Raw genomic sequence first — 22,414 nt, forward strand, 5'->3', positions numbered from 1 at the left:
AAAGATATTGCCGACTTAATTAACCCGGATGGAGCAGAGAAGTAGGACGCCAAACCGCATTTCATAAAGATTTAGATAAAGTGCTGAACCGTCTTGCTATAATAGTTCAAAGATAGGTTGCCAGGTAACGAAACATACACCCACAGCAGCTAAATCGTCCGACCGGTTGTCAAGGGTTTTGTAGATAATTGGGGGCATTTATTTTAAAAGGCAATTTCATACAGATCAGATTACAATTTTCGTCGTTGAAGGTTCACAAGGTTCTAAAAAACTGAAACAAGGACCTTAACTGGAAGTAATTTACAGAAATTGTTGACATTTGACCGGCTATTTCGTTATACTAATTCAAATAATGAATATAAATTTCATACAGATCGGATTATAACTTTTGTCATTCAACAAAGTAAAACAAGGGCCATAAATTTAGAAGTAATTGGCAGAAATTGCTGAAATTCAATAGACGTCTTCGTTTCACTAATTTAAATAATGCATATAAATTTCATACAGATCGGATAATAACTTTCATCATTGGAGCGTTCAGAAGGTTCAACAAGGTGAAACAAGGGCCATAACTCTACAAGGACTTATTTGAAATTGCTGAAATTCAACAGGATTCTTGGTTTCACTAATTTAAATAATGCATATAAATTTCGTACAAATCAGATGATAACTTGATGGCAATATACGCCCACATTGTCATGTGGGCGTATAAAAAAAGACGATGACATATGATTATATTGAAAATTTATGTCAAATTACTTGATCCTGCGCGAATTTGTGATTTTCAAGTAAAATTGCTACGATGATTGACAAAGTATCGAGTACCTAACATCCCCCACCCCACCCCCAAAAAAGAGACCTGCAATAGGTAGATTTAGCTCTTACATAATGCTTCTTTAAAGATAATCTGTCTATATCTACGTCCATCAATTCAATTTCATTTATGTTTTACTTGAGTTCTCGTGTTCTTATTTTATGCAATAGTGACGTCATGGGTAGTCATGACAACAAAATATATGAAAAAGGAAAATGCAGCAAATAGAATGAAATCAAGGATCTGCATAGAAAAACAACTTTTTATTATGCAATAAAATATTAAGGCACAAAACAAAATGATTTACCACTGTGCAGGCTTGTTGTGTATCTTTGACTTTCTTAGAAGTGCATGAATAAGGTTTCTTAGTGTAGCAAATAAAAAAAAGAAAGAAAAAAAGCGTAACAAAACTGACGACTCTTAATTCAGCAAACGTCACAGCGAATATTGGAGATACAGATAGACTTTTTGTAGGAGGTGTAAAACGTAAATAGACATACTAAATCATGCTCAATATCTCAATGTAAACATAATGCTCAATATCTCTATGTAAACATAATGCTCACTATCTCAATATAAACATAATGCTCAATATCTCAATCTAAACATAATTACGTAATGAGAAGAATAATATTGAGCAGCCATTGAAGAAGGGCGAGTCTTTGTAAACTGTCTCGTTTGCTATTAATGACAGATTATAAGCAGAGTAGACGGATTGCGGAGGCTTTTATTGGGGGTCCAGAATTGAAGAATAAGCTTTGAGAATCGCTAACACTATGCTATTTGTGCATTTTAAATCTCCACGATCAACCCCATATATTAGCTTTGCCTGAAGACATTGTTGCACTGTGCTCTAACTTTGACAGAAAGCGTGAAGTCTAGCATAATCTTTAGTGGTCTGCTTCATGCAGAAAACCAAGGGTTATCTATCCTTGATGTCAGACACAATGACCTTTAAAGGTGGTAGATAATTAACGTACCAGTGAGTCCTGTATTCTGTAGTATTGGTTCCCTACTTGTATAGCATGGTACAGAACTGGTAGTGGGTATCACAACGTTTTTACCATTTAAAAAAAGGGTTGAATTAGAACCAAAAGTAACTCTGTCTTTTTAAAACGACCCTGGAACAACCTAGTGGTTTCCCGCGATCTTAATAATTTCGGTCAAGAAACATTGAGAAATAACGCCAGAAGGCAGGCCGGTCCCCATTATTAATGCTTTGGGTATGTTCCAAAGAATGTTCCTGTCAAGTGTCATCGAGCTCCGTTAGCAAAGGGCCAAGAAATAAGACCTCAGATTAATTGTCCACAAGAGAAGAGTGAACGTGACCAGCGCTTGGACCCCTTAGGGTCCCCTTCAGCATCACTGGGTAGAACCTGCTTTAATCTTTAATCTTAAAATAAGAATAGCAGCAAGATTGTAATTTGTGGAAGAACGAACAATTTAATTTTGTTACAAATGTGTTGTAGGAGTGCTTAACATTTAAACAAAACCCCATTGTATAGCACATGATGAAAATAATTGTCGTACATCGTAAATAGTGAAACAGCGAACAAATCAAAACAGGTTTTACAAGTTTTGCTCAATATTGCAACAAGACAAGGCGAATTGGGTAACAAAGGTGGTGTACATTACACAGCCTTTCTGACTCAAGTCTGAAGGTCATACATATCTCAAATTGAAATGTATGTTTCGTTTACTTTCGTATGTTTAGTACGAGTTATATCACAAGCCCTTCTAAAGTTTGGGGGAATTTGTGTAATTGTTGTGTGTCTGAGAACTGGTTTATAATCCGACGTTTAGTTATTTTATTAATTCTGATGTTCTTTTTTACTAAACATAAACAGGTACTCTCAGCAAAATTATACAAAATCTGTTGATGTGAAATGATGCTATATACGGTCTCTACGTGTGAGATAATGCTATATATGGGCCCTATAATTAATGTGAAATAATGTATACTGTCCCTGCGTGTGAAATAATGTTATATAGTACCTACAGTTGATGTGAAAAAATCCCATTTACGGTCTCTACATGTGAAATAATGCTATATACGGGCTCTACAATTAATGTGAAATAATGTTATATACTGTCCCTACGTGTGAAATAATGTTATATGTGGTCCTTACAGTTTATGTGAAATAATGATATATACCGCTACTACAGTTGGTGTGAAATAATGCTATATACTGCCCATATCGTTCATGCAAAATAATGCTATTTAGTGCCCTAACAGTTCATGCGAAACAATGCTCTATACGGTCCCAACAGCTGATGTGAAATAATGCTATAATATAATGCAGTTTAGGTAACTCGTACATATAAAATTTAATGATAAATGTCGAAATAATAGATGTGAATTCGTGTAGATTTTTTTTTTAAAATAAAGTTACGTGCAGATTTTGAAAAGTCACAGAACAAAAATAATTTTTAGTTTATAGCGCGCGGTGAAAATTCTTTTTCTGTATAAACCGCGTGCTTAAAACGTCAAAACGAGGAAAAAATTTGAAAGGAAATGCAAAAACAAAACACTTACCCTGTGTAGATATTTGCTGAATGAAATAACACTGTATGAAAATTATCCATAATTTCCTAATAAAAATGTTCGCCTCGTTAGCAGACATGATCCAATAAAATAGAATCTACAACATAAAGTTCTTCTAGCTGCGGCCGACCATAAGTGAAAAAAAAAATCACTTAAGTAATGTGCACCCCCAAAACTTGTCTTCACTGGAGCGAAGTTAGGTGTCTGTATCTATTTCTAATTAAACGTTTACACTGTCGTCACAGAGAAAAAGATGTCCGTGCTTTACCCTCCGCCAGATTCAGTTATCCGCCAGAAGACTATTCACTATAAAGTTAAGCTGCCAAAATGAATGTCGTAATTGTTGTATAAATTGGTGTTGAAAAGTTACAAAGCTACGTTGTAGCAGTTTGGAAACATGGCCTCAGGCGATGCGAGGTAATTATGTGCCACTCTTGTAAAGTCAACAAAATATATGTGGTGTGTACGAATATTTATGGGTTAGTGACAAGAGTGAAACGCTGGAAAAGACAGTCGACATACCGTCAGGTGATCAAGGCTTGTGACTTAACTTCTAGGCATACCTCCCATATCCTCAACCTCAGCTTGTAACGGTGAAGCAAACGGTCCCTAGCACGCCGACTTCTCGGTGACGGCTTAAATTCATTAGCATTAGGATTAACTTGCGCCTTTTAACGTTGTGGATGCGGCGTCCATGTTTTGTAGGTTGTAAGCAGGAGATAATTAAAACAGGTTGACAGTTAAGTCTACCACAGTGAGAGGGGAGACGAGAGTGGCCGCTTGACATTTTCGGGTTTGATATCAGGGAATCAACTGATAATATTGGAACGTTCGGTGCCAAGGACACGACCCAAGGTATAAATAGACAGAGATTTGGTATTGTAGAATGTTAGCATTCCGCCTTTTCACTGTACATTTTTATATAACATATTTTGTATTTACGTGAAATTATTTCGGGTACGTTGTAGTGGACAGCGGTCATCCGTAAATACCTATCTGATGGTTATTTGACATTTTACATGTAAATACGTTCATTGTTATCTTGTTCCTTCCCTATTGGTTTATAAAAAACTATTACAGAGCGAGAGAGAGAGAGAGAGAGAGAGAGAGAGAGAGAGCATGACACAAGGTTCTGTGCTGGGACAAAGTCTGTTTAATGTTTATACACATGACATGATACAGTGAATATTTTGTTTTTTATTTAACTGAGACCGCTTGACTAAATCTGGGTCATTTCTGGGCTAACATTTGGTTCAATTTGCTCGTAATGGGGTCTTTAGCAGTAGGAGAAAACAATATAAGGTTGGACATACAACCCTACACATACAAGCTAGGGATCGAAATCACGCCACTTTGCTGAGTGACAGGTCTTATGATCTAAAGTGCACACAGTTCAGCTGGACATGTTAACATTATAGTATAGTGTATGTATGAAATATACGATTCGTTTCATATTTTATTGGTTTGCTCTACATTTAATTTGAGTGATATCGATTATGATTATTGTGTATATGTAAATGTATATACATGTATTGGAGATGGCGTTCTAAGTTGTAAAATTGGTACCCTACCTACTGGTTATTTTTACTTTTGAAGCAAGTAAAAATAAACCCTTCTTATTTATTTTTAAGCATATCCAGTTAAATCATAGCTTAAGAACATAAAAGAATATTTTGAAAGAGGTATATGAATAATACTCGATCCACCAGGCTTCAAACGTAATTTAGATGTATAGCAATTACTTAACAAAAACTTGTTATATATACACCAAATTGATATCATCATAGTTATGTTTATATATAGCAGTTTAATAATCGTAGTGATGTTTATAAGATATATAATAATTTTAATCTGTAATACGAAGTATTAGGTAACCCTTTATGTTACTACATGAGTTAGCCGTACGTCCTAGTGATAGATAACGGTTATGTTACTACAAACACAAGAGATAAGACCTCTAGCCTTGCTTTTTTTGAGAAATTTAAACAAAAAGGCCGTAATATTTACAAAAGTAATTAGTGAAGTTTGCTCAGATATAGCATGTTTTGTGACAAACGTGTCGATCTTGCAATGTATACAACATGTAAGTAGGAATTATTCTAGTTGAAACATTAAATAGATAATAGTTGCATAATGTATTAAGGATTGGCTATAATCCAAACAAACCTGTACACGGTGATAGAAGATGTATGCATCCAATATATATTTCATTTTTCGCTTAAGCCCCTATAGTATTGAGAATTATGCATTTGAAATTTGCGTTCTGTTGTTATCTCTGTAGCCATCAAATATTAACATTTATTTATGATTTAATATTTCATACATATACATCAGGACACCGAACGCCATTTACATAAACGTTATTATTTGATGGACATAGAGATAACAACAGAGCGCAAAATTCAAACGTATAATTCTCAATACTATAAATATTTCAGATTCGTAGGTTCGCCAGAAACGCAACGATATACGCCCTACAAAACACCTGTGTTTACGGTTATCCGACCGACTCTATCGTTTTTTAAACCAAATGAAATGAAATTAAATGAAATGGAGTTTAACGTCCTACTGTTCTGCTCCTAACATGGGCTAATGAAGACGGGCATACGCCATACAGTGTGCTATGAGGGAAATTTTGCCCGGACAGCGGCACTACGGCCTACTCTTATATCGAATTCCAACTGCCAAGGGATCTTTTACGTGCACGCCAATGTGTACACGGGACCTCGGTTTTTCGTCCCATCGGACGACTAGACAGCTTTCCTTGTCAGCCCCTCCGTCATGCATCACTGACAAGGGAGAACCACGCCGGAAAATCTGGATGAACTTTCTCGGCCAATACAGGGATCGAACACCCGACCTCCAGGCTAGCGAGCTAGCGTCTTACCCACTTAGCCACGTGATCCCCTTTTTAAACCAAAACCACCGACCCTTTTTTCCTCATATACCAGGTCCTATAAATCGATCTTGGTGTGATTTTCTGCAGACAAATTCCAACACTGAAATTTCGGTATTTGTATCGGTCCAAATCTGACATTATTGTCCAGAACCGTACTCAATAATTAATCCAGAAATACTAGGAAATAAATGATAAAGGTTATATAATGCAGGTATTATAGATGTAGGTTATTAAAATATTAATTTTATTAGTTCTGTTAGTTCTTCCCAACCATACCACAAAATCAAACCACAAAAAAAAAAACGTTTTCCAACCCTAAGAAACCGTAAACACGGGTATTTTTATATTTCGCTTAGTTAAAAGCTTTTCTAAACCTTTGAAGACATCGATGTGGCTCATTTAGAGATACTTTCCCGCATACAAACTGTGTGATTTGATGACATATTTGGGCTAAAAACATATTCAAACTAATTAATCTATTAAAAATATGCAATATTCTTCAAATCCCTCTGAAAACTTTGTATTCACGGGGAGATACCTCAAGCTATAAATAAACTGTTGTTAGACGCCATATCTGTCCCCTCATTTCATTGTGGGAGGGTCCATTTTTCAGAATGTATTTATCATTACTTACTGTACATTTACCATACATATTGAGGCCTTAGTAAATCCATATTTATTTTCTGTCAACGTCGTTTTCCGCCGTTTAATTTCAGAGTCTTTTGTACGTTGACACCCTTAATGTTCCCAAAACATCCTAAGCATTTGATCAAGAAATAACAACCACTCCCTCAATCAAGCCAGCACACAATAAGCTGGCAGACAACGGTTGGGTTGTCTGTTAATGATACCCTGACATTTTTGCTCAGTGCTTGCTTGCTTGCATCATGGGTGTTTTTCGGGTAATCCAGTATTTTTCTAGTAAGATTGGGTGTTTGTACTTTCCATATATACCAAGTAGATACCAGATGATGCCATTTTTATTTGGTGTTTACACCCAGATTAGATCAAAGAGCCGCGGTGGCTCAGTGAGTAAGAAAGTTTTGGTCACGAAAGTTCCTTGAGATTTTCCCGCGTGCCCCCCCCCCCTTGTCAGTGATGCAGTACGGGGGGTTTGGTAAGGAGAGCGCCCAGTGGTTGGGATGGGGCGAAAAGGTGAGGTCCCGTGTCAATCTGTTTCACAGAAGATTACGAAGTCCGAGCAAAATGTCCCGTTAGGCCTAGGTGCAGAAAAGTAAACCCCATTTTATTCATTACACCCATATATGATCAGTTTACAAACAGGGAGGGGATCACGTGGCTAAGTGGGTAAGACGCTGGCTCGCTAGCCTGGAGGTCAGGTGTTCGATCCGATGCATTGGCCGAGAAAGTTCATCCATATTTTCCGGCGTGGTTTCCCCTTGTCAGTGATGCAAGGACAGCTGTCTAGTCGTTCGGATGGGACGAAAAACCGAGGTTCCGGTGTACAAATTGGCGTGTACGTAAAAGATCCCTTGGCAGTTGGAATTCGATATAAGAGTAGGCCGTAGCGCCGCTGCCCGGGCAAAATTTATCTCATAGTACACTGTATGGCGTATGCCCGTCTTCATTAGCCCAGTTTAGGAGCAAAACAGTAGGACGTTAAACCCCATTTCTTTTCATTTCATTTCATTTACAAACAAGGAAAGGAGATAACCATTGGTAAACGGATACAGACCACCAATAATTTTCCAATACCGAGGATGGGTCCAAAGCACTTTTATAGTAGGTATACGGTAGGCCAACTTTTGTATTTAGGCCAAAAGTTGTAGGTTAAAGTTTATAATTTCATAACGTACATATAGATAGGCGCAAAATGCGATAGTCGTTAACGAACGTTCAAATAATTATAAAGTCCGGTAAGCTAAAACTATTGGTGAATAAAGTACGTAAAAGCATAAAGCTTATAATGACGCAGAAATACGTCAGATTTTCGTATTACGTCATAAATTTTGCAGACGATATTTCGAGGCAAGAAAAGATGGCGAATTTCCGGGCACATGTTTTGTATTGTGGTATACTTTGTTCTGGGTTAGTGAGTGGTTACACAGTGGGAAAAATTTTCAACTTTATTTTGAACAAATGGGTGAGTTGTAGCCTATGTGTGGAAATATAGGTATGACGCACCGGCCAACAAGATGGACGCTAAACAAAATGACGTCATCAATCTTGCTAGGCTATTTGAAGAGTAGCCTTTCTTTATATCCTAATACTAATTTTCCGCCCGTAATGTTTTTCTAGCCACTGTTTTTAAGGGCAAAATGGTGTTTCCGCTGAGCAATAATCACCTGGAGAAACTCTCCTGTTTAGAATTTAAACTACGATATTAGATAAGCTACTTGTGGGGGTTAATTAATCGAACTAATTAATGCTTAATTTGATGAATGTTTTGGATTCTGTGACTATTTTTACGGAACCGTAAAGAACATCTTGTAGGCTATGTTTACGGCACTTCCCGTCGCATCTGCGCATCGGGAAAATATTCGACAGTCGTACGCAATGACGTCTAGGCTATATTAGAGTTAGAGTTCGGGTAAGCTTCCAACCTTGACCCTAAAAATTATAGCCCAAAGATTTTTGTCTACGTCACTGCCGTAAAATAGCCCAAACTCTTTTGTCTTTATTTGGGTCCAATATTTTTCCGATGCGCAGGCGCGACGGGAAGTACCGTAAAAATAGCCCAAAGGATATTTTACATTTTTACTCTGTGGATATTCTTTACGGTTCCGTGAAAATAGTCACTTTGTTCTCTAAATGTGATTGCACCGAGTCCGAGGAAAGGGACTAGCTATCAACTTCTCGGTACCGGTAACATTTTGACCAACATTTCATCAACTTCTCAATAACATGTTGACCAACATTTCATCAACTTCTCAGTAACATGTTGACCAACATTTCGTCCGCATTGGCTAATTGACCAACATAAATTTTGACTTTGTATAGCCTGTGTATATATTTCGGTAACAAAAACATGTTGGGCACAATTTATCAACGTTTGTTTTACTGTTTAGGCCTATGTCCATTCGATGTTTGCCATTTTGTCTCAACTCAGTCACATGACCTTAAGCAACAAAAACTGTAGACATTCTTTTGGCAACACGTCGGGTTGAATGGCCGAATGGTTAGCAGGCTTCCTCCGAACGCTCATAGTCGATTTGCAAATAATTTTAAATATTTCTTCTTATAACTTTGTTGATAGAAATCTTACTACAAGTCTGAATTCCAAAGAAATGGTACTTTATTATAAAAAAATAAAAAAATAAAAAAATAATTTTTATTTTAAATTTTATTTTTGTTCAAATTATGTACATAAAACTGCTTTTAGCTTACTCATTGTACCATGCATAGCCTAGAATGAATATGTATATAAATGCAATGTATTATATTTCATGAATAATCATTTTGAAAAAAGAAAAATGGTTAGCAGATGCGCGCTTTATCATAAGGTCTGTCATGGAGTCAACTGGCGTGGTTTCGATTCCCCGGTTGTACCTGACAAGGAATAGAGTCGTCTGTCCACCTCGTGGGTTTTCTCAGGGTCCTCCGGATTTCTCCCACTGCTAAAGAAGACCCCTACGCGCAAGCGAATTATTGAACTAAATTGAACCACGTGTTAGTCCCGAATTGAGCTAGTTTGTGTCGAGTGGACGTTAAACCCCATTTTTCTCACTCATTTTTATCGATACGCGTCGCCCGTAACACAAGTTTCTGTGTTGAACATTTAAAGGGAGATAACTTGCAAGATCATCTTAATTTGTTTTTCGGTTGAATTGATAAATTAATATGCCTTTGCTTGTGTATATTCGATTGCCGCCATAAATCTTTTTAGATTACCAGACAACTAAATTCGACTGTAGAGAACTTCTTAATTAAACAGAGGAATTTATATGAAGTAAATGTCAACTATGTTGTTGAAGGGTCCAAAATAACGCAGGCCTAACACACACGAAATGAAATAGGGTTTAACGTCGTACTGTTTTGCAACAACCCAGCTGGGGAAGACAAAGTATGCGCTATGCAGTGTGCTATGACTATGTGGAAAAATGTGCACGAATAGAGGAGCTTCGGCATACTCTTCGTCGAATTCCTTAACTGTTAAGGGTTGTTTTACGTGTTCTCGTTTTCGTCCCATCCGAAGGACTTAACACTGTTTCTGAACCACCTTAACAAACACGGGGTAACTAAATTTTTTAATAACAGTCAGCGAGCGTTAGAAGAAGAGTATGTTTTTACAAATTCTCATTAATTGGGTCAAATAATTTACATAAATAAAAAGTCAGGTTTTACCTTTTTATCCCTCTATTTCCAGAAGACGAGAAGGAATCCATTACCGGAAGTTAGAATCGAGGATTGTGATCAAAATGAGATTAACAGCCCTGTAGCTTCAAAGACCAGTTTGTTTTCCGACAGTTGCCATTCCGTAAGCCTGTGTCTACCGATGCGTTCATTATCTTTGCCTTCAGTCCTATCCAGCGGTTCTTATGTCAGTGCTTGTGAGAGTCTACATGGTGACGCAACTGTTATTGAATCGTTGAATAAAAATACAGAAGGGGTTTGTGAACATTTTAAAATATCGTCACAGGAAGAAGGCGCCGATTCAGATTATACTAGTGAGGATAACAGTGATGACGAGGACTCGAGGCGTGTACTGAGGGAGATGGTCGATGTACCATACGTTTTAAAGGGTCTGATGGGACGATATTATAGTGACTGTACTGACTTTTTGTGCGATTTCGATTTGTTAGACATGAAAAGATCGGAAATAGTAAGGGAAGTTAACTCTTTCAGCATCAAGAGGAATACAAAGATTTACCGCCCCTTGTATTGCCATTAGTTGTATATGAATATATTTTTTTATGGGGTATGTTTATCAATTTGTACCTAAATTATCGACAAAAAAAAAGAATTAACACAACGATACCGTAGTACTAAATACCGGAAGTACTTAACGAAGGGGGTGGGAATGCCCCAGCTGTTTAAAGATACCATCCCAATCACTGGGACGCCTTTGCCAGCCATATTCCCCTTTTTTCGTTTCTATGTTGTTTACATGTTTACACAGGTAACGTCTAACAAAATCTTTTAGACGTTTTTGTTAAACTGACATGGCTAATAGTAATTGACGCCTTCGGTAGCCAATGAAAAGGTGCTTTTCCTTTGGCAATAATTGTTATAACCAATCAAAGTGGCTTAAATCAAAGAGAAATGAAATGAAACGAAATGAAATGGGTTTAACGCCCTACTGTCCAGCTCCAAATGGGCTAATGCAGACGGGCATATGCCATATACTGTGCTATAAAGAAAATTTTGCCTGGACAACGGCGCCACGGCCTACTCTTATCGACTTCTAACTACTAAGGGTGCCTTTACATGCACGCCAATGTGTACACGAGATCTCGGTTTTTAGTCTCATCCGAACGACTATACGTTGTCTCTTGCCAGGCCCTCCGTCCTGCACCTTGATAAGGGCGAAACACGCCGGAAATTACCGATGAACTTCCTCGGTCAAAAAAGGGGTAGAACTAAGGACCTCCATGACAGCGAGCCAACGTCTTACTCACTAAGTTACCGCGGCTCCCATATATTATTGGTACTATCAAAGTACTTCATTACCAGTTGTCTGTTCTCTTTGATTTAGGGAGCCACGGTGGCTAAGTGGGTAAGACGCTGGCTCGCTAGCCTGGGGGTCGCGTTTTCGATCCAAGTGTAGCAAAATAGAGATCTAATGAATTAGATCACAGCCAAATATATCTCTTTTATAAATCAGTACTCCCCTTGAATGAGCACCTGCAACGATTATTGTCAATTGTAAATATAAATTACCCCTTTGGCATATTTTACGAAATCCACTTTTTGCGCATCTTTTCATCTGGTTGTCGTATTTCTAAGCCAATAAAAAGGTTTTACAGGCATTGTTTCAAACTGTATATATATAAAGAGCGAAAATGCATTTTCTTGAAAAAAATCAACCTTGTGTCTAACCAATGCATTAAAATCAAACGAAATATAGAACGAAATATAGCCAATATTGTTTTATGGTTAAATACGTATTATTGAAATTATTGTTGAGTCTCTATACTGTGTGAAATCTGTGAAATTGAAGCAGGTAAAGCTGAATATTTTCCTGAGATAGTCTTTGCTGTATAAAATCACTCCTTATTTCTGCACTAGATGTTGAGCTTGATATGTGCGGATAGTTACATACTCTTTTAATAGCTACCCATACATTTTGTACAGAAATATTTGAGAAAAGCTTCAGAAATACGACATTTTACATCCGACGGTTTTATAAGACATTTTGATTCTTAACCTCTGTGCTAATTTTGGCTCTCCTGGACAATTTCGCAAAATCCAGATACGACCTTTTGACCGACGATATGTAATATCAAAAGAGTTGATGTCAATAAGATAAACTACACAGTTTAGACTGATAATGTAGATGTTTGGTATACACAAGCTAGTGTCAAGGACACATTTCTAAAGAATACAATTACTGATTATTACTGGACATTGCTTGAGAGAGAGAGAGAGAGAGAGAGAGAGAGAGAGAGATGGGGACTAACATCCGCTCGACCCAGACTAGAGGGTTTTCTCCGGGTCCTCCGGTTTCCTCCCACTGCTAAAGACCCCTACGCGCAAGCGAATTATTGAAATAAAATTAAACCATATGTTGGTCCCGAAATGACCTAGTTTGTGTCGAGTGGACGTTAAACCCCATTTCTCTCTCACACATCACCTTGCACGTCAATTAAACATGGCAGCGACCGTGTCTTTAAACAATCACGTGACTTCTCGATATGAGTGCTGATTGGCTAATAAATTCTACGATCGGGCGAATTTTTCGGCGAAATGGACACACTAGGCGAATATTATTCGGTCGCATATATCAAACATGTTTGATTCGGGAGAATCAGTCAGCCGTATGACAATGGACACACTAGGCGAATTTCGACGCCGATTGATTGGGTCGAATCATTCGGCTAGTGTGTCCACCGCTTTACAAACAGTAATTATATTCATTTCCATAGAATTGTATTCTGTGTATTTCCAGTTCAAATACTGAATGCCATGGACACAAGTTAAGCTATAGTGAAATAGTCATTTCGTTAATCACTATAATTTTGTTGTCGAAGGTAAGCAGAATGTGAAGATGTTTCAAAACTTTTATGAAACCTTTTCAAAGCTAACACTAATTTACTAAAGTTCAGAACACTTTACTATACATAACCACACAAGATGTTTCAAAACTTTTATTAAACCTTTTCAAAGCTTCAACACTAATTTACTAAAGTTCAGAACACTTTACTATACATAACCACACAATTAACTTCTAAATCTGTAAACCAACATGCCATGCCTCAAAGGACAATATTGGTACCAGTCATTATCACATATGTGATAGAGCACATTCCAAATATAATTTTAACAAAGAGATCATTGCTACGATAGCTGAGTAATACAGGTTTCTTGAAGTGACGAACGCCAAAGGAGCCAATGGGAGAGTTTTAAAATCAAATTGTCAAATACTAATTTATATTTTAAAGCAAATTGCTAACATTAATACTTATAACGAAACATCGTGAAAGACTTTCGTAATCAATGCCAAAGTAAATAAAATGGCAGAAATTGTCCAAGTTTTTTGTGAATGTCGAATAGTTGTGATCAGCTTCTTCACTTGATCAAGTTGTTTGTTTTTAATACAAGGATAAAGTTTCTCCAAATCTTCAAATAAATCCATGTTCAGCTGAAATGCATTTCTGGCTTCTTCCAACATTTCATCATACATGGCGTTAGACAGTTCCAAGGCGTTCAGTCGGCTCGTGTAGAACTGCATGAATTTGTTACCATCCACGACATTCTCAAATATATAGAACTGGACACCCTTGTCTTCGTCGTTAAGCTTAAGACTTTTTCTCATTTTGTATTTCAACACCTGACCCCCAGATAGATCACCGAAATATCGCACAAAGTTATGAGGTATTAGCATAGCGGGATTGCTCTCACCCAGGTAGGCGATCCTTTCAATGTATCTCGTCGTAGCCGGTGTGCATTTTATTTTGGACTCCCATTTATCTCCATAGAAGTAAACAAGATCTTCGATCAAAGCCTTTTCTCGGTTTAGCTCGGTGGGAAAATACAGGGGCTTAACGAATGGATCATTTTGGCAATGTTCACCCACCTCTTCCATAGCCTTGTATATAAAATACAGCTGTGAAAGGTAAGTGGCGTAGGCTGGGCGGGTTATGGTTTTCATGATCATGGTCTGCACAAAAGGTTTATTTTCTACAGCTCGGTGGAGATCGAATGTAGCAAAGAGCATGGCCTGATCCAATGGTGTAGATCTGTCTTTCTTGGTTAAGTACTTGTCCTTCTTCATATCGGAAAATACTAAAATATAAAATAAAATATGCATAAATATCATAATGGCTCTAAATTTAAAGGAGGTAAACCTAATTGATTTTGGATAAAATAAAGTAGACTATTGAATTGGTATAAACATAAAAAAATGGGATAAAATGAATTGGGTTATCTACTGTATTATTTTAATTAGTGATGAGGCAAGAGCTATATGATTACATCTATATTTGGCTTATTTACCTGTCCTATTTGAAATTTAAAGATGCATTCCCATGAAAGTATTTATAGGGTAATTATTTCCAATAAAAAGGATGGCAAAATTGGTGTATATGGAAAGTAGGGAAACACAATCATACTAGAAAAGTATTGGATTCCCCGAAAAACACTCATGGGGCGCCCATACGACAGTGGAACACAAAATAGGTTAATTTTCTAATACTTCAACGAAGATAATTTGTCATCAAGACGCGAACTGTTCTGTAAAACTCTCTCTGGAGACAATCCCTGCGGTTCACGTTCGCCGTTAGTATAAACGATTTCATTCAAATAGTAGCTAATTAATTAAATGCGATCGTCACGTTCCCGTTCGCGCTTAGTATTCACGGACCTTAAGTTCTGGTGTTATTAATGTTTTCCTTCTTTAATGTCTACAGGTTTTGAAATATTGTAGACTATATCAATAATGTTGTTCCGCGTCGGTGTTTAAAGGTGCATTATGTAAGATTTAAAGCTGGCCATTCTTGCTATAATAGTTCAAAAATAGACAATGGGAAATGAAAATATTGAAAATGTCAGTCACATTACTTTATTCTGAGCGAAGTTATGACAGTTGAAGTTTATTTGACAAGATAGTCGCGATTGTCAAGTGCCAATGCATCTTTAAACGCACACGGTGTAGGAATAAAGGACTATGAAAGGCAGCATCCGGTAATATATATTATAGTCTTTTAATTTGCCCTAGCTGGAATGAATTGTTATGAAATTAAATGAAGTTTAACGTCCTACTGTTCTGCTCCAACTGGGCTAATGAAGACGCCATACAGGGAAATTTTGCCCGGGCAGCGGCACTATGGCCTACTCTTATATCGAATTCCAACTGCCAAGCGATCTTTTACGTGCACGCCAATGCGTACACGTGACCTCGGTTTTTCATCCCATCCGAACGACTAGACATCTGTCCTTGTCAGGCCCTCCGTCCTGCGCCACTGACAAGGGGAAACCAGGCCGGAAAATCCCGATGAACTTTTGCGGCCAACACCGGGATCGATCAGCGTTTCACCCACTTTGCCACCGTGGCTCTTCTGAATTGTTATGAATCATAACTAAGCAGACAGCGTAAGTTTCGTATGACTGCATGGCCTACGTCCGTCTCCACTATCCCGGCTGTGGCAGAACATACTAGATTTCAAGGGACACTGTGTTGTGAAATATGTGTTTCTCGCTTTAACCCTTTTTAATTTCCATATACCTCTCTATTGACGACAACAAATAAATCTTAAAATATTCTAAAATCTACATCCTAGTTAAAATAGATACATTTTCTATTTCCTCATATTATTTGACATTCTTCTTCTTAAAATTGTAATGTTGGAAATAGACAGGACTTGGCTATAACCGTCATTTGGGGAACTATTATTCCTTTTCAAACTACAATATTATAGAAACTCAATAGGGATATGAGTCTATGAAGGGTTCAGTTATGTTTGGTATTTATGAAGATATAACGAATTGGCAATATAAATAGTATACAGTCAAAACAAGCATAGCGCAACATATAATATTTGCTAAAATCTATTGATAGGTCTATTTTTAATTCGATTGAATCCAAGCCGGAAGATTATCCACAGTTGAATTGATTTTGTTTTCTAAATAAAATGTTAAATAACTGATTTGAGTAGCCTTCATTTTAGTGTGGATCAAATGGTGAAATATTAGATATTGTCACGCGCAGTGAATCTCTGTAATATATCAGACAATTTCTGTTGTGCTTTTATTTGTCCTTTGCTTAAAGATACGTTATGGGAGTTTAGATAAAGAGCTGGCAGTTCTCGCTATAGTTAAACACTAGATAATGTAAAGGGAATGTGCTGACAATTTCAGTCAAATTAATCCATTCTGAACCGAGATTTTAGGCTTGAATTTTCGGCCTAGCCTCGATCATCACTACTAAAGTCGGTATGATAAAAAAACATAGTCTCGATTATCCATTTCATGATTAAATCATGAATGGAAGTCGAACAGCAAATCGGAACCTAATTTAATAAATATCGCAGACTATATATATAGCGATGACACCAAGAGTTGATTATGGACTTGATAGATTAATTAATGTCTAATTAATAATTTAGATAACATTTCTGGTCTAAAGAAAGACCTGCAATAGGTAGATTTGGCTCTTGCATAATGTATGTTTAATTTTTTTTATAATTTTAGCGTGAAAAATTAGATAACACATGACACAATTATATGGAATACAAGTTACTTGAAAGATTTATTTCTAGCGAGGTTTCAACGAGGATTCTCTCGTCTTTATCAAGTAAAGAAGAAATAAATCATTCAAGTAACTTGTATTCCATATAATTGTTTCGTGTGTTATTCTCATCCAGTTACTAAATGTCGTTGAAACAATGAAAAATTGGATATCGTCAGAAAAATGCATTTGACAATTAGTGGCTTTAATTTATTTATTAATTATCTACAATGGACATATCTGTCTTAATAAAGTATCTGTTATGAAAAAAAGAAATTATTTGTTTACCGGAATTCTCCATGTTTCTTAATTTCTTGTTGACTCAGTCTCAGTCTTGATGTACATCTAATCCAATAACCACCTTTTCTTTTAGGGAAGTGTACAATAGAAAAAGTTTAAATAGAGTATTTGTTGAATGGGCGTTATTTAAATGCATAAGCCTTTCACACATTAGATACTTATATTAATAATGTAAGTCAGCTGATAACGCTGTCACTGCCGACGTTTAATGTTACCGCATATCATGTTATTCAACTTTTTAGTGATTAAGAAATAGTGCTGATCAGTATATATATATCGGTATAAATATTGTACCTTCACCTTTTGATCTTCAGTTTCCAGGTTAGCCGAATCCGTTTCCAGGTTATAAACTATAAGTGCCGTATCCGTTTCCAGTTATTAATGGACCATTTTAGAACACGAATATGTTATACGATCTTTGAGTGGCATTTGGCGATAAACAAAAACACAACACACAAATTATGGAAACAATCACTGGTTTGTACACATATAACAAATTTGTACTTGAAAACGACAAGAGAATGCTTGCCGAAACGTCGTGTAATATGTGTATAAACCAGTGATTATTTTCCATATAAATATAAAATTGTTTTGTGTTGTTTTGTTTTTTTGTATATGATATTGTATAGTTTTCATAGTATATGCTTTTGCATATAGCCTTCTTTAAATTTAATTAATAGGCCATTGTTTTATCAGAAGAACGGTCTATTTCAGGAGCCTTACACTGTTTTAATTTTACACGTAATCTTCATAGAAATTAGGTTATAAACTTTCTACACACTGAAAAGGAAGTAGGAAATTTAACATTCAAGCGCTACCCATCTTGTCGTTCTTCGTATTGGGGGCGCCACGCTTCGCACAAAGCCTCAAGACCCGCCAATTCAAGTAGGTTACGCTAGACACGAAACGTGACATGATTGTTTCTTGGACAATTGCGCATCGACTGATTAACTTGTAATTCCAAGATGGCGGCGATGATGTTAAACCTGTTCCTAGAACACCTGAAAACATTTTAAGATCAAAGAATTCGTGTTTTTACATCCGTCTATAGTTGTAGCTCCGTTGTAGTTCCTTCTCTATTTTTATCTTCCATCCGCCCATTTTGGTTTAGATAAAAAAAAACCCTGAAAATGAGTGTACGATTTGTTATGCGGTTCTAATCAGTTTTAAATCTTTCATACACACAAAAAGACTAAATAAACATTTTCATGGAAGCGGAATAAATAATTATTCGTGCTTCGGCTCAAATCGTAAATGTCGGTCAACAAATTTCGTATCTGTTTCCAAGAGGAGCTAATTGGCGGACTAATATATTAATATTTATATACATGTATCGGGTTTTATCCTATATTTACATAATATTTTATCTTTTTTATCTTTGTAGGTTTTAGTGTCTAATCATTCTTTTTTATTAGTTGCTATTGTCTACAATATTATTTAAGACATAATGAACATTTTAAAATCAGTACACGTGTCGTGTATTCTATGGTTTCAGACACCATTTGTAATGAATAAAGAAAAATCATATCCTACAAGACAATGCAAAAGTAATTAAAACGACATAAAAATATAAACGTGTAAAAGGACTAAGCAGGTGTGACTGACTGTCGCTCAATTTGGACTGTTCACGTATTTTAGACCCATTTTCGTTTGTTTTAGGTTTCGCCTTTTAATTTGATAAAATATGTAAACCTGTATGTTTGGTGCTACTTTAAAGAATTTGAGGCAATAACGCCTTAATTCGGGTTAAAATAAAACATATTCCCACGGTTTTAAATAGGTAACGAATGGAAAACGTGCGTAATAATTATCTACGGTGAGGTTAAAAAATAGGGAAACTGTGCCTGTCATCTTTTATAGGTGGTTTGTTAATTGTTTTAAGACCGGACGATGGTTTACATATCAAGTAATTATGGGAAGGCATTAGGTCAAAATTATGGTTACACACGATGTATTCTAATTGTTTGTGTGGCACTTTGTTTGTTTACCTTAACTAATTTTAACAACTCATTTTTTTACAGTTTCATAGGAAAGGATTGAACTGAATATGGGAAAATAGGTGCTATTATCTCAAATTCCTTATAAAAATTATAGTAGCTAAGTCTTTAACTCAATATCATCCACAATCTTCGACATTGAAAACAATAATTATTTGTCAATTTAAATCAACATTGATGTTTAGATCTTACCGAGAAAACATGGGCTTCTGATATCCAATATTTAAAACAAAATTATCAGTTTACCATTGGTACACGAATCGAGTACCATAATGCGTTTCAGCGCGAATTGTAGCAAGGGACTCGAAGAACAAGGCTAGACATATTTCACAAGTCATGTCAAACGGTGACCTCATATTCTTATCTGATGTTTTTCACAAGAAATATTTTTTTTTCACAGTATGCGTCTACCCGGAACAGCCCGGCATAGTGTCAAAATACTTAAAGAGACTTGTTTTATGGGTTAGACCTATTTAGTAAGGCCAGCTTCAAGTTTGGTCAAAGGTCACGAGATGTTAACAGAGCTAGCTCTACTCCCAACCCTAACCCTGTACCTAGAATATCGCCAACAATCACATGCCTTAATCTTATTTACATCTCAGCAACCTTGACGAAAAATCGAGTTGGCCTTAAGAAATAGATCTAGCCCTGTTTTGGTTTAACCATGGCGTCGATGACTTCACCAAAATTACGTCATTAACGCGTCTTGGTTAAACCACATTCCATTTCTCATTTCGAAACAGAGAGGTTGTTACATCGAATACATTTTCTGTTTTAAAGGATAACATTTAGGCCGGTTTGTTCAAATTGTTACAATCATTTCACGACATAGTTATATTTAACGACCGAAGAAGTCTGTTGTTCACCGTGTCGTTTGTTAAGGACATTAAATTGTAACACCCTGTAGTTAATTTAACAAGTAATTCACATTGTAAAATGAAGTACGCTTATTGTCATTTTACACAAACATAGTTACAATATCATTTATGATTTATCACGGAAATACTTTTGTCATCTTTTTATTGTTTTAAACCTGTAGCGAACCATTGAAACTTAAATTACAGGAAACCATAAATACGTTTCAGTTTTAATATATACGTTTACATTGACAGCAATAACTTTTAACTGTACTCCGATTTTTCCTTCTATATTCTGTCATAAACATACGTCAACAAAGTGTTTATTTTCAAAAATGTCATTTTTATTCAGAACTGTGTTTATGGCTTAGTTCAAATTTTAAAGTCCCCGAGCGTGACCTAAACGATATAGGAAGCCATTTCCTCCATTTTGTGTGTGTGTTGGTGTGTGTGTGTGTGTGTGTGGGGGGGGGGGCATGGTAGGTCAGTGACACGTTCGCTCGCTAATCTGGAGGTCCGGCGTGGTGCATGACGGAGGGCCTGGCAAAGGTCAGCGTGTAGTCGTCGGGGTACAGGGTAGGTCGATAAACCAGGGTCCCGTGTACACATTAGCGTGCACTTAAAAGATAAAATAAAAACCTTAGCCGTAGTGCCACTGTCCGGGTAAAATTTCCTTCATAGCATAATGTATGGCGTATATTCGTCTTCATTAGCCCAGTCGGAGCAAAACCGTAGAACGTTAAACCCCATTCCATTTTATTCATTTTCCGCCATTTTGCCATCTAAGCTATAAGGGTAATCACCAGTAAACAAGTCTTGACGTCATGATATTATTAGCGAATTGATGGGCCTATTTAATCAGACTGAATCCAAGCTATGAGATTATCTAGCGTTGATATTTATATTTTATTTTCCTAATTAAAAGTTAAATAATCAACCTTAATACATATTATTATTTGTATGGATTAAGCGATTTTCAGAGAAAATGCAAATCACGTATCGTTACTTTATGATAACGGCGAGAGTAGGACCGCTGCTCTGGACTACGCTTCAAGAAAGGGTAAAACAATCTCAAACTGTACCGGATTTTAAAAAGAAACTCAAATCATAGTTTTTCCATAAAAAAGTCCGAGTACATATGAAATTTAAGCACCTAAATATAGAGAAATGTTGTATTTACCTTGTCTCAAAATTTCAGCTCAAAATATTGAGTCGTTTGGACGTGAAAGTCAAAAATGCTTATCCGGACACGTAACCCTTTTAAGATTTCGGGTCAATTTTTTCGTTGAGCGACCTGATAATCGATTCCCGTTTCTTTAGAGGTCTATACAGTGAATGACCCGTGTGCTGTACTTCATAACGAAGGGTAAATTTCACCTACACATTTATTTTATAAAATAAAAGTCTGGTTTTATCCAGACACCATATAATACAGTTTGGACACTGGTTTCCATTTCCAGATGAAGACTGGCGGGTTTAAGTTGTTTGAAAACGTATGAAAAATATGGAGTTAGTTGCTCGGCTCTTAGGTAGAGGATTTTAAGGGATTTTAACACAAAATGAAACATTTTTATTCTCCAAAATATTATCGGGATCATTGGCCCTTTAACGTTTGTGTAAGACTTTGTGAAGCGCCATTGAATGCGTGGCAGTATAATGTGCGCTATATCAAATGTAATATGTTATGTTACCGTCATTGAAACGAGGCAATTAATAAACTTAATGAAAGGTATCCATGGTTGTCTTTATTACTTTAAGAGTGACCGAAAAGCACATGACAAGGTAAGAAACGGGTTAAATAGGGGTCAATGCTTGTGGCCTTATTTTTATATATATATGTCTAGATTCTAGGTCATCAACATGCCAACAAAATGAGACAATGGCTAATGTTGATTATTTGGTTGGACTTTGATAAATATATAAATTACAAGATCTCTACATATTTAGGCCAATCTTCATCCCATTAAGTTCATTTAATTTACTGAAGTACTTACCGTCATGTTATTGCCATGCAATACAGTTCAAGTTTTTAAATATTCGCTCACCGCAATATTATGTCAAACATAAAAAGAAATAAAATAAAATGAATCGGGGTTTAACGTCCTTAAACTGCAGGCTAACTCTTGCCGGGTCAAATAACTATTGCCCGTTGGAAC

General features: G+C 36.4%; 1 protein-coding gene and 1 long non-coding RNA gene across 3 annotated transcripts in view; both read right to left on the reverse strand.

The window, feature by feature from the left end:
- Positions 1-3,958, reverse strand: part of LOC126832696 (low-density lipoprotein receptor-related protein 2) — a 52,287-nt gene extending 48,329 nt beyond the window's left edge. Inside the window, exon 1 of the mRNA XM_050563563.2 lies at positions 3,351-3,958. Coding sequence (XP_050419520.1) covers positions 3,351-3,438 — 88 coding nt within the window. The 5' untranslated portion in view covers positions 3,439-3,958. The remainder of the gene's footprint in view (positions 1-3,350) is intronic.
- A 10,386-nt stretch (positions 3,959-14,344) lies between these two features.
- LOC126808000 (uncharacterized) lies at positions 14,345-17,981 on the reverse strand. Of its 2 annotated transcripts, none has more exons than XR_007674248.2 (3): positions 17,705-17,981; positions 17,393-17,470; positions 14,345-14,664 (listed from the first exon to the last, which is right to left on the reverse strand). It is a non-coding gene; the product is annotated as an uncharacterized LOC126808000 (long non-coding RNA). The 2 variants fall into 2 exon arrangements; XR_007674247.2 differs by having other exon boundaries at positions 17,699-17,981.
- Between the last annotated feature and the right edge of the window lie 4,433 nt (positions 17,982-22,414).

Source organism: Patella vulgata, chromosome 9 (genome assembly GCF_932274485.2).
Source record: "Patella vulgata chromosome 9, xgPatVulg1.2, whole genome shotgun sequence".
Taxonomy (NCBI): Eukaryota; Metazoa; Mollusca; class Gastropoda; family Patellidae; genus Patella; species Patella vulgata.